Source organism: Engystomops pustulosus, chromosome 11, assembly GCF_040894005.1.
Source record: "Engystomops pustulosus chromosome 11, aEngPut4.maternal, whole genome shotgun sequence".
In the NCBI taxonomy this organism is placed as follows: domain Eukaryota; kingdom Metazoa; phylum Chordata; class Amphibia; order Anura; family Leptodactylidae; genus Engystomops; species Engystomops pustulosus.
Window position 1 is genome coordinate 69,378,809 of NC_092421.1, and position 13,621 is coordinate 69,392,429.

At 43.7% G+C, this 13,621-nt stretch overlaps 1 protein-coding gene across 4 annotated transcripts in view; it reads left to right on the forward strand.

The window, feature by feature from the left end:
• Nucleotides 1–8,933, forward strand: part of LOC140105519 (uncharacterized) — a 38,492-nt gene extending 29,559 nt beyond the window's left edge. For all 4 annotated transcript variants that reach the window (XM_072129465.1, XM_072129466.1, XM_072129464.1 and 1 more), the window contains 8 exons: nt 1,153–1,282; nt 2,355–2,429; nt 3,546–3,635; nt 5,579–5,733; nt 5,892–6,071; nt 6,259–6,329; nt 7,618–7,722; nt 8,291–8,933. In XM_072129465.1, the coding sequence (XP_071985566.1) occupies nt 1,153–1,282; nt 2,355–2,429; nt 3,546–3,635; nt 5,579–5,733; nt 5,892–6,071; nt 6,259–6,329; nt 7,618–7,722; nt 8,291–8,454 (970 nt within the window). In that variant the 3' untranslated portion in view covers nt 8,455–8,933. The remainder of the gene's footprint in view (nt 1–1,152; nt 1,283–2,354; nt 2,430–3,545; nt 3,636–5,578; nt 5,734–5,891; nt 6,072–6,258; nt 6,330–7,617; nt 7,723–8,290) is intronic.
• The last annotated feature ends 4,688 nt before the right edge of the window (nt 8,934–13,621 follow it).

Genomic DNA, 13,621 nt, shown 5'->3' on the forward strand with positions numbered 1-13,621 from the left:
TCCCTGGGTCAACATCTGCAAAGAGTTTGTATGTTCTCTCCGTGTTTTCGTGGGTTTCCTCCGGTTCCTCCAGGTTCCTCCCACACTCCAAAACATACTGGTAGAATGATTTTTTGTGAGTCCCATTGGGGACAGGGACTGATTAGGCAGCTCTGTGCAGCGCTGCGTAATCTGTGTGCGCTATATAAATAAGGAAAATAAAATAATTTACAACAAAAAAAAGGGGGATTTAGAGGCAATCATGATACAGAATTATGAAGGTACACCCCAGATTTTCTCGGAGAAGCTAAAATCCTGGAATATAAATCCATAGTCCTGCTGCTACTACTTTCAACATACATAAAAGTCTGATTACACATCTCTCCAGAGACCATACCTATCACTGGCTGCAGAGAGCACAGCAGTGTGAGGCCAAACCCCAGTGTACTTGGAGAAGCTACAATCCTGGAATATATCTATATATCACAGTCCTGCTAATACTAACAACATACAAAGGTATAATTACACATCTCTTCAGCGACAATACCTAACACGAACTGCACAGAGCACAGCAGTGTGAGGACACGCTCCCAGTGAGCTTGGAGAAGCTATAATCACGGAATATAAATCCATTTTTCACAGTCCTGCTGCTACTAACAACATCCACAAAGGTTTGATTACACAGGTCTCCAGGGCTAATGCATAATGCTGGCTTCAGAGAGCACAGAGCACAGAAGTGTGAGAATGCACACATCTATCCAGGGGCAATAGCTAAAACTGCCTGCATTCTTTATGATCACACCTGTTCACAAATTTCTTAAATGGGTTGTACCACTAAAGATACTCACCCCTCTGGTGACTCTGGGCAATCACACAAATGGGTTTTGTTGTGTCTGGATGTAATAGTAGCAAGTCCTCAGCTCTGAGAATTAGTAGGTAAGAAAATAGAATGAGAATATTTGTATTCTCTGGCAGCAAGCAGAGATCTAAAAGAAACTTCTAGAAGTATTACACAATGATGAAGTTATGTAGATGAAACTGGCAGGTTGTACCCATATGGGATAAGTGGTTCTGCCCCCACATGTCCTACCCACCCCTCACACATACTCGCTGCTCTTCTGTTACAGTGTTGTCTCCTTTTTAGTTACTGACTTGTCTTTGTCTCCTTGGCAGGACTAATAATCCGCGATTCCAACAAGTGTTATCCAAACTGGAGAGTGACCCCGTGTGCCAGAGGCTGACCCTGAAATCCTTCCTCATCCTTCCCTTCCAGAGGATCACCCGCCTGCGGCTGCTCCTACAGGTGATTGCCCTCGGCCTCATCCCTCGCAGACCTAAAGAAGACATATATAACATCTGTGCAATGTTCAGGAGATGAGAATAATAATTATAATAATAATTCCATTATATAGCGCACACAGATTCCGCAGCGCAGCACAGAGCTTGTCACATCAGTCTCTTGTCACAATCTAATCAACCTACCAGTATGTTTTTGGAGTACATATTCTGCTCCATACACATGCATACTCGGCTTAGCTGAACATGCATATTATCTATATGGAGAGGGGAGAGTAAGACGGACATTACCTTGTATGATCACCCACGGGGAGAGTTTGTGTCCATTGATGTGCACCGACTAATGTGTACAGCCAGGGCCGGCGTCAGCACTGGGATACCTGGGCAAGTGCCGGGGCCCAGGGCTCTTGGGGGGGATGGGGGCCCACATAAGTATGTACATAAGGAAAGGACTGTATCTGATGAAGGGGATGCTTTATATAAAATAACCATGAGGGGGCTGTTCGGGATGATAAACAGTCTCCTGAACCCTAAAATATTACCTGGTTTAAGTTTCTGAATTTTTAATGCCACCATGTGTATTCACTGCAAAGGGGCTGACTGCGGCTCTGTCGCCAGGGGCCTACTGAAACCTTGAGCTGACCCTGTGTACAGCCATCTTTTATAACCATGCATACTTGTGTGGACTGGGGGCGTATCCTCACACTGCTGTGCTCTTAGCTCTCTGCACTGAACTATTCCACTGCCCCTCCCTTCTGCTCTGATTTAAAAGTTTTGGATGGATACAATAGCAGTTAGGCCGCGGTCACACGATCCGCTAGGCGTCCGTTCAAAACGCGACGCTAGCGCACAGGGGGCGGTCCTCGGCCCGAACGCACATGCGTTAACAGGGAAACGCATGCGATCGGCTTATCAATCGCATGCGTTTCCCTGTTAACGCATGTGCGGTCGGGCCGAGGACCGCCCCCTGTGCGCTAGCGTCGCGTTATGAACGGACGCCTAGCGGATCGTGTGACCGCGGCCTTACCCAGAGGAAATAGAAAATGATTAACCCCTGATGGTTCTGATCATCTCCACAGAATATCCTGAAGCGTTCTTCACCAGGATCTACAGAGGAGCTGCAAGCCACAGAAGCCCACAACGCCCTGGAGAAGGTAAGAGGGGTGCGAAAGGGGCGTCCGCTACCAGGTCTTAGGTCTTAGTAAATGGTTACTAAGACCTTCTGATACACTTCTCCAAATCCACTGCTGGGATGTAGAGTTTAAAACATTGGGGGTCATTTACTAAGGGCCTGATGCGCGTTTTCCCGACGTGTTACCCGAATATTTCCGATTTGCGCCGATTGTACCTGAATTGCCCCGGGATTTTGGCGCACACGATCGGATTGTGGTGCATCGGCGCCGGCATGCGCGCGACGGAAATCAGGGGCGTGGCCGAACGAAAACCCGACGTATTCGGAAAAACCACCGCATTTAAAAAACAAAACTGTGTCGCTTGGGAAGCGCTTACCTTCACCTGGTCCAGCTCGGTGTATTCCGGCGCGTTCAGATGCATTTCAGCGCAGCAGCGCCACCTGGTGGAAGGCGGAGGAACTGCCATCATAAATCGCGGCCGGACCCGAATCCAGCACAGAGAACGCGCCGCTGGATCGCGAATGGGCCGGGTAAGTAAATCTGCCCCATTGTGTTTTATTCAAAAAGCAGCGCCATAGCTGTCCACAGGTAGTGTTCGGTATTACAGTTTAACCCTTATTCAGGTCTCTACTGACCAGCGATACGAACGCAACCTATGGACAGGTGTGGCGCTGTTTGTCTATATAGAGGGAGTTCAGAAAACTTAATTTCCTTCTCCATCTATATGCATTGCTCTCCCCCTAGTGGTGGATGATGGGAGTTTAATTAAAAGAATTATTTTACAAGTAATTTTTGTTTAAAAGGCCGAGTCTATTAATATTAAGGTTTGTCAGACAACCCCACTGATGGGACATGGATTCCCGATCACATGAATGTTACCGCTACACTGTAACAAATTTTCTGCAGCGTATAGAGGCTTGATACGTCAGCTTGGAGATGATTGTCTAGATAAAACACATTAATAAAAATTGGATCCATACATTGTTCCAATCTCCAAAATGTCAAGATTAAAATTAGACAAACCCATATCACCTCTGATGGTTTGTTTCAATTGTCTCCAGTCTATAACATCTTATGCGAGTTTTGAAACTGCAAATTCTTGTAATTAAGTGTTTCTGTGATTGTCTCATGTGACAGCTGATAAGAGACTGTAACGAGAGTGTTCAGAGGATGAAGGACACAGAGGAGCTGATTCTACTCAACCAGAAGATTCAGTTTGAGTGTAAGGTGAGTGACCTGGCTACTCCGGGGCAGTCCTTAACCAGGGGGGTGCATTTGAGCCAACCAGAATTAAGTAATGTCATGTGCACATAGGATAAGTAATGTGAGTGCAGCTCTGGAGTATAATACAGGATGTAACTCAGGATCAGTACAGGATAAGTAATGTCATGTATGTACACAGTGACTGCACCAGCAGCAGAATAGTGAGTGCAGCTCTGGGGTATAATACAGGATATAACTCAGGATCAGTACAGGATAAGTAATGTCATGTATGTACACAGTGACTGCACCAGCAGCAGAATAATGAGTGCAGCTCTGGGGTATAATACAGGATGTGACTCAGGATCAGTACAGGATAAGTAATGTCATGTATGTACACAGTGACTGTACCAGCAGCAGAATAGTGAGTGCAGCTCTGGAGTATAATACAGGATGTAACTCAGGATCAGTACAGGATAAGTAATGTCATGTATGTACACAGTGACTGCACCAGCAGCAGAATAGTGAGTGCAGCTCTGGGGTATAATACAGGATGTAACTCAGGATCAGTACAGGATAAGTAATGTCATGTATGTATACAGTAACTGCACCAGCAGCAGAATAGTGAGTGCAGCTCTGGAGTATAATACAGGATGTAACTCAGGATCAGTACAGGATAAGTAATGTCATGTATGTACACAGTGACTGCACCAGCAGCAGAATAGTGAGTGCAGCTCTGGTGTATAATACAGGATGTAACTCAGGATCAGTACAGGATAAGTAATGTCATGTATGTACACAGTGATTGCACCAGCAGCAGAATAGTGAGTGCAGCTCTGGAGTATAATACAGGATATAACTCAGGATCAGTACAGGATAAGTAATGTCATGTATGTACACAGTGACTGCACCAGCAGCAGAATAATGAGTGCAGCTCTGGGGTATAATACAGGATGTGACTCAGGATCAGTACAGGATAAGTAATGTCATGTATGTACACAGTGACTGTACCAGCAGCAGAATAGTGAGTGCAGCTCTGGAGTATAATACAGGATGTAACTCAGGATCAGTACAGGATAAGTAATGTCATGTATGTACACAGTGACTGCACCAGCAGCAGAATAGTGAGTGCAGCTCTGGGGTATAATACAGGATGTAACTCAGGATCAGTACAGGATAAGTAATGTCATGTATGTATACAGTAACTGCACCAGCAGCAGAATAGTGAGTGCAGCTCTGGAGTATAATACAGGATGTAACTCAGGATCAGTACAGGATAAGTAATGTCATGTATGTACACAGTGACTGCACCAGCAGCAGAATAGTGAGTGCAGCTCTGGAGTATAATACAGGATGTAACTCAGGATCAGTACAGGATAAGTAATGTCATGTATGTACACAGTGATTGCACCAGCAGCAGAATAGTGAGTGCAGCTCTGGAGTATAATACAGGATGTAACTCAGGATCAGTACAGGATAAGTAATGTCATGTATGTACACAGTGACTGCACCAGCAGCAGAATAGTGAGTGCAGCTCTGGGGTATAATACAGGATGTAACTCAGGATCAGTACAGGATAAGTAATGTCATGTATGTACACAGTGATTGCACCAGCAGCAGAATAGTGAGTGCAGCTCTGGAGTATAATACAGGATGTAACTCAGGATCAGTACAGGATGAGTAATGTCATGTATGTACACAGTGACTGCACCAGCAGCAGAATAGTGAGTGCAGCTCTGGGGTATAATACAGGATGTAACTCAGGATCAGTACAGGATAAGTAATGTCATGTATGTACACAGTGACTGCACCAGCAGAATAGTGAGTACAGCTCTGGGGTATAATACAGGATGTAACTCAGGATCAGTACAGGATAAGTAATGTCATGTATATACACAGGTGTCTGGCGTCTTGTCTACTTGTTCAGAGCTAAACCGTATATATGAGCGCCATTCATTTTGTCTTCTCAGATTTTCCCCCTCATATCTCAGTCTCGGCGTCTTGTTAAACACGGTGAAGTGACGTCTCTGGAATTTAATTCCATGAGCTTTAAATGGAAGGTCACCCTCCGGCCTGTCTACCTGCATCTCTTCAATGACTGTCTGCTGCTGTCTCGTGTCAGAGAGTGAGTCTGACCTTTTGCATTATTCTGATATTCCAGAGCTTCCTGGTGCATGAAGACTTTTGGAATATCAGGATGTGTGATAACCATTAGATGCTGAATTAAAGGGCTTTTACTATACATGCGTATACTGAGCAGATCATCGTGTCTTTGTGTCGCAGGGGAGGACGCTTTGTTGTATTTGATCACGCTTCTGAATTCCGAGTGGAGCGATGTGAGGTTAAACTTCACACCAACTCCAAGAACGTCTTCCGGGTCTTCCTGCGGGATTCTGCTGCTATGGCGCGGGAGTCTTCCCAGGATGTCAGAGAGGCAGAGTATATCTTCCGGACAGAGACACAGTAAGTCTGATCACATGATATTATTGCTTATAACTAAAAGCAAAGAAATATGAGCTCAATACATCTGCAACACCGATCCCAGGACTCTACACCTGCCCTGGGACTATAATTTTAGATCATCATCGCTATATTGGCTTTTAGCATAATATTTTTACATACATACCTTAACATTGTTTAACCTTTCCAGGAGTCAGAAACTGAGATGGATTTGTGCACTGTCTCCTCCGAAAGAAGAGACCGACTTCTGGAGGTTTCAAGGTAAGATTATTCTGACAATGAACAAGAAATAAACTACTATAATACTGCCCCTATGTACCATAATATAACTACTATAATACTGCTCCCTATGTACAAGAATATAACTACTATAATACTGCCCTCTATGTACAACAATATAACTACTATAATACTGCCCCCTATGTACAAGAATATAACTACTATAATACTGCCCCCTATGTACAAGAATATAACTACTATAATACTGCCCCCTATGTACAAGAATATAACTACTATAATACTGCCCCCTATGTACAGGAATATAACTACTGTAATACTGCCCCCTATGTACAAGAATATAACTACTATAATACTGCTCCCTATGTACAGGAATATAACTACTGTAATACTGCCCTCTATGTACAACAATATAACTACTATAATACTGCCCCCTATGTACAAGAATATAACTACTATAATACTGCCCCCTATGTACAAGAATATAACTACTATAATACTGCCCCCTATGTACAAGAATATAACTACTATAATACTGTCCCTATGTACAAGAATATAACTACTATAATACTGCCCCCTATGTACAAGAATATAACTACTATAATACTGGCCCCTATGTACAAGACTATTGCTACTATAATACTGTCCCCTATGTACAAGAATATAACTACTATAATACTGCCCCCTATGTACAGGAATATAACTACTATAATACTGCCCCCTATGTACAGGAATATAACTACTATAATACTGCCCCCTATGTACAAGAATATAACTACTATAATACTACCTCCTATGTACAAGAATATAACTACTATAATACTGCCCCCTATGTACAAGAATATAACTACTATAATACTGCCCCCTATGTACAAGAATATAACTACTATAATACTGCCCCCTATGTACAAGAATATAACTACTATAATACTGCCCCCTATGTACAAGAATATAACTACTATAATACTGCCCCCTATGTACAAGAATATAACTACTATAATACTGCCCCCTATGTACAAGAATATAACTACTATAATACTGTCCCTATGTACAAGAATATAACTACTATAATACTGCCCCCTATGTACAAGAATATAACTACTATAATACTGCCCCATATGTACAAGAATATAACTACTATAATACTGCCCCCTATGTACAAGAATATACCTACTATAATACTGCCCCCTATGTACAGGAATATAACTACTATAATACTGCCCCCTATGTACAAGAATAGAACTACTATAATACTGCCCCCTATGTACAGGAATATATTATAAGTGTCTCACAGTTGTCTCTGATGTTCCAGGTCTCCCCCAGGTTCAGTGTTTGAAGTCCTATAAAGCGCGAGAAAACGATGAGCTGTCTCTGGAGAAAGCCGATATTCTCATGATAACTAAAAGCAGTGATGATGGTAATAAACAGTACAGAACTAGCCTGCACATTGTGCTCATAGCCGCTGTCTTTTTCCAGGAAAGCTGGGTGACAGCAATTTCTTATCATTTACACATCTTCTGTCATCCACGTCTTAAAGAAATAAGGCAATAAAATCACAAGTTTCTTAATCTGGCTGTTTCACCCCTTAGATGCTGCGGTCATAGTGGCTGCTTCTCTTTAGGGGTTAACAAAAACGCCGAAATAGATGGCCTCATATTTAGTATCGCTGGAGTCAGAACATCACAATTCTATGACAGTAAACACTTGGGTTCTAGGTATCTCTTTAGAACAGTTAATTCCCTGTACTTCTACATTCCAGTGATGAGTAAACTCTGCAATCCATGATTTCCCCTGCCGGGGGCGCTGCTGAACAACTAAATGTGAACTGCCAGACTTCCCAGCAGATCACAGATAATTTGTTTTTCTCTAAATTGTGAGAGAATGTATTTGCAAAATAATATTAATGGGAGTAGAGTGAAAATATTGAATCTCTATAGCTCCTCGGGGGCGTGTCCTATGCTAATCCGCCTCTTTGCTCATTACAGGTTGGCTACGTGGTATCCGCCTCTCGGATCAGCAGACTGGTTGGTTCCCACAGTCTAATGTTCAGTATATCAGTCAGAACGCCTGTCTCCGTAACCTGCAGGAAGGACAGCGATTACAGAATGCACGAGCCAAGCTGCAACCCACTGGGGCCAAGGGGCAGTGACCGGACCATTGGTGGCCCTCCCCTGACTATGTGCCCGGGCTTCCACAGGCAGGTCTGCCTAGTGACACTCCAGTAACACCATTGACATTGGTGGATTCTCCTACCCTATGACAAAGGGGCTGTGCACGGCGCAACACGCCCCCATGTGGCCACCAGAGGGAACCATTTAAAGGGATTGTTTGCATCGTGTCCCGATCCATTGTAAAATGTACCATAAGAATAATCTGAACTCTGGCGCTCTCTAGTACAAAGAATTATATTTATATTTTTAATTTTCAAGCTCTCTGAACACCTCAAGTATTTAACAAGAATCGCAGCAAAGTCTCAGCACTTTCCAGGGTCGACCTCTGTAAATAATTTTACTTATAATTTTATAAAATTGTGCAGACGTATATATATTTTTTTCCTTCTCAGTATCTTAATGACGTCCTCGAGAGGAAGAGGGTGACAATACGGAATAAATTGGTTTACAAACCTTTGCTGCGTCTGTTATTTGTGTGTGTCATGTAGGGGGGATGGGCAGCGGGTGGTGCTGTTCAACAAATTATTAGTTTCATTCCAAAATTTGATATTTGTTAGGACAACCCCTTTAAGTATGTTTTATCACAGCAAGTTCGGCACTATCCTGTGGACAGAGCCTAACTTGCCGATTGCGGGCTGCCCTGTTCACCTCTATGAAGCTGATGGAGGTAGTCGAGCGCCGTACTCAGCAATCTCCATCGGCTCCATATACATGAATGGGGAAGCCTGGCCGTGTGCTACCGGCTGCTCCAGTCATCTCTGGGTGTGATGGGAGTACATCAGACCCCTTTCTTGTGATCCGTGAGGGTCCCTTCAATGAGACCCACACCAAAAGAGTTGTAATGGGACAAAACTTTTAAAGGGTTAATTTGAGGATACTTGGATATTGGGATGGAGTACAAATCAAGGTGATGGTGATTATTCTGTACAGTCACCTCCCTCCAGGATGAAATGGCTGATAACAGAGAGTAATGGTAATAATTGATTTGTAAAGTGCTATGGAATATGATGGCGCTATATAAAGATTATTCTAGATCTACAAGCAGATTTTATGGCGCTTTTGGGACGCCAGTTACCTAAAAGAGACTGTCTATTACTTTGCAATACTTAGAAGACCATTACAAGCAGAGAGTCCTCCCCACCTCTGGGGGCGCCGGTCTAGGGTGTAACCAGGTTGTTAATCTCTAGTCTACATCTGATACCATATACAGTTCTGGTGTTGTCCGGCAAGTCCAACATAATATTGCAATGCATGCCGGAGAAATAAAATACAAAAAGTAAAAAAAAATTAAACTCCAAATCCCCATTATTTCATTAAATATTTTTGTTCCACAAATAAAACCTTTACTACAATCGTCCCAAATATCTGGTGGGTCCCCCAGAGGACTCGCAGCCGCCTACACCCACCCCCTCTACACACACATTAGATACTGATCTTCTACTACATTATTAATAGATGTACACAGGACCAGAACCAAAGAATAGAAAGACAGACAGCCATAGGGTACATTATCACAAACGTGTGCTCAGCCGTATCCCGGGTGTGTACATGTCTGTGCCCTGATCACCCCACTCCTCTCCATAGGAAACAGCACATGCGCCATCTTTTCGCCGTGCACAGTATGGTGCCCCATCTGTGTGGCACTGTACCGCTGCCGGGTCACCATAGTCGTCTAAATTTGCGGCCACATAAATATCCGCACCGCGGCCGCCTGAATGTGGCTTTAAGCTGTGTTCACTTCATGTAAATTCCTTCTATTACGGACATATAGAGAAGAGATGGGCAGATCCAAAATTTCTGCAACATCTCCCACCGGGGCCAAGCCCTTTCTTGGGGCCTGGAGACAGCCGGGTCCCAGTATACCGGAGTGGCTGGCGGTTGCGGCCTAGGGTGCACTGTGGTCACGGTGCTTGGTATGGGAACCGGAGGGCTGTCCTACAGCAGGTGGTGTGTGCAAGAAATATGCAGGGAGAGGCTGATTTGTCTTGCTTTGTGCAGCGCTGTGTAATCTGTGGGTGCTATATAAATAAAGAATTATTATAAAGGAGGTTTCTCCCTGGGGCAACCCCTGAGGGATATAAGGGGATTTCTGGGTGATGGAGGATGGGGAGCCCTTGTTGGTGAAGCAGACTGATCACGGGATCACAAGGAGGCAACGTTGTGCAAATCAAATCATTGTTCTTTATTGGAATTTGAACAATGGCCTAACATCAACAGCAGCAGGTTCAGCAGGCTGGAAAGCTGGTGGGAGAGAACTGGTCCACAGGAAGGGTTGCTCACAGCCTGGTAAAGATGGAGCGGAGTTCAGACAGTGGACCTCTTCTCTGGGGTAGTATGTTCAGGTCACACGGGATGCCCCCAAACCTGAATGGAAACTTTGTGTCCTCTCATCTCTCGTAAGGAGTTTTCCAGACATGTCTTTGAAACCGAGGGCTACAACATATCCCATGGCGTGCTAATACTGAAAGGAGGAGGAGACCTGCCCGGTCCAGCACTGGGCATACCAGGGCCCAGAGCTGCTGGGGGGCCACATAAGGCTGTACATAATGAATCCATGGGGGCGTGGGGGGTTTATATGAAATACCCATGAGGGGGCTGTTTGGGATGATAAACTAGAGAATATTTTAGGGAACAGGAGACTGTTTTAGTTTCTCAATTTTGAATTCTGCCACATGAATTCACTGCAAAGGGGCCCACTGAGGCTCTGTCACCCAGGGGCCCACTGACTCCTGGAGCCGACCCTGGCAGGAGAGATTATAAGTAATTTAACTGTCTCTAAACGGACAACTTACACATGATCACAGATGGAGGCCATAGTAGTATAAAATTTTAGGTTCCTCACTTCATCACCATCTCCTCTTCCACCTTCTCATCACTAACAAAATACTATTCCCTGATTTGCTTACATATTTCTATTTTGCCCCACAGTAGCCAATATAGTAACAATGCCCACCCTGTATCCAGTATAGTAACATTGCCCCCAAAGTAGCCAATCTAGGAACAATTTGTTTTAAAAAAACACACTAAAACTAAACTAAAACGACCCAAAAACACCACACAACATGGCTTTTTGAACCCTTTTTTGATCCGTTTTTAAGCAGTCCGTTAAAAAACGCATCCGTTTTTTGAAAATGCATCAGTTTTTTTTACCATTTTTAATTAAGATAATTGGTAAAACCTGTCAAAAATGGATGCGTTTTTTAACGGACTGCTTAAAAACGGACCAAAAACGGGTTCAAAACGCCATGTGTGGCATCACCCAGTTTTAGAGCATGCGTTTTCAGTCCATTTAAAAATGCATTCATTTTTTACCGTATTTCCCTTTTATCTTAATAGATAAACAGGTTCTAAGCAGCCAAATACATAGTAAATGGTCAAAAATAGATGCGTTTTAAAAACGCATGCTCTAAAACGGACCAAAAACGCCACGTGCGGTCACACGGTGCGCTCTTGGTGCACATTTAGGCCGCGTTCACACGTTGCGTTTTGGTTGCGTCTTCAAGCGCATTACAGCAGCTGAGGAGAGGTCATTTTCCTGAATTCCAGGATTCAGTAGGCCCCTGGGCGACAGAGCCTCCGCGGGGCCCTTTTGCAGTTTCACTTACGCAGTAACAAACAATCTCCTGTTCCCTAAAATATTCCCTAGTTTATCAATCCAAACAGACCCCCTCATCGTTATTTTATATAAAGCCCCACCCCCATGGATTCCTTATATACAGTCATATGTGTCACTTGCCCGGGTATGCCCAGTGCTGGCACCGGCCGTGCCAATTACTTTACTCTTAACAATGCATTAACAAATGTAAACAGTAATGTAATTAGGCCAATCACTTCATCTCAGCTGTTGCAATGTTTCAAACGCAATGAAAACACAACCAAAATGCATCACGCTGTCATACGTTGCGTTTTGGATGCGTTTTAATCGTTTTGAAACGCATTACAAAGGCTGAGGCGAAGTGATTTGCTGAATTACATTATTGTTAACAAAACGCATCGTAAACGTGATGTTAATGCATGCATGTACTTAATGGTTGTGTTAAATTGGCGTTAATATGTGCGTTAACATTGCATTTACATTGTGCTTTGTAAACGCAAAAGTTACGAGTAATGTAATTAGTCCAATCCCCTCTCCTCAGCTCACGTTCAGTTTTTCAAATGCAGCTTTTGATGCCCAAACCAGGAGTGGAGTGAAAATAGAGGCGGAATTGTACTTCTTAATGATAATAACGTGACGCTGGCGCACAGGAGGCGGGCCTCGGCCCAAACGCATATGTGTTTCCAGAGAAACACATGTGATCGGTAACGTGAGTGAGAGGCGTGACCTTGGTCAAAAACTGAACTCGATACATTGCGTCTCGATTTTTGACGCATTCCAAAGGGTGCCTTTCCACGTGCTGTTTTCTTCGTGTTTTTAAAAGCATCCGAAACGCAGGTGGGAGGGGGGTTTCCAATGAAACTCATATGCAAACGGAACGTGGGAAGGCGCCCGCAGGATTCAATATTCAGTTTTAGTAAATGCAATGGAAACGCAAAGTTACCTCAGCATGTGATCCAGGCTGAAGCCGTTGTACTGTGTCCAAGACGCATCAAAAAGCGAGACGCATCATGTGAACGTGCCCAAAAAAAACTATTTAAAAATGCCTGTTACCGCAATGGCTCAGTAACGCATCCGTGAAAAATCACTGAAAAAACTGTGTATGTGAAAAACAATACGAGTGCGAATGAGCCCTAAGATTGTCGCAAAATTGCAAAAAAACTGCAACTTCAAAGCAGTTTAAGGGTGGTGCCACACGTATGCGTTTTTAGGCTGTTTTTGGACTGTTTTTAGTAGTGTGTTTTCAGATCGGGAAAAAACGCATGCGTTTTTCACCAGTTTGAATTAAGATAATTGATCAAACCTGTCAAAAACGCTTCCCCTTTTTCCGATCTGAAAACGCAGTACTAAAAACGGCCTAAAAACGCCATGTGTGTCACCACCCTCAGGTTGGTGGCACACATGGCGTTTTGAACCCGTTTTTGGTCCGTTTTTGATCAGTTTTAATTAAGATAATTGGTAAAACCTGTCAAAAAAAGGATGCGTTTTTGGACGGACTGATTAAAAACGGACCAAAAAGGGGTTCAAAGCGCCATGTGTTGCATCACCCT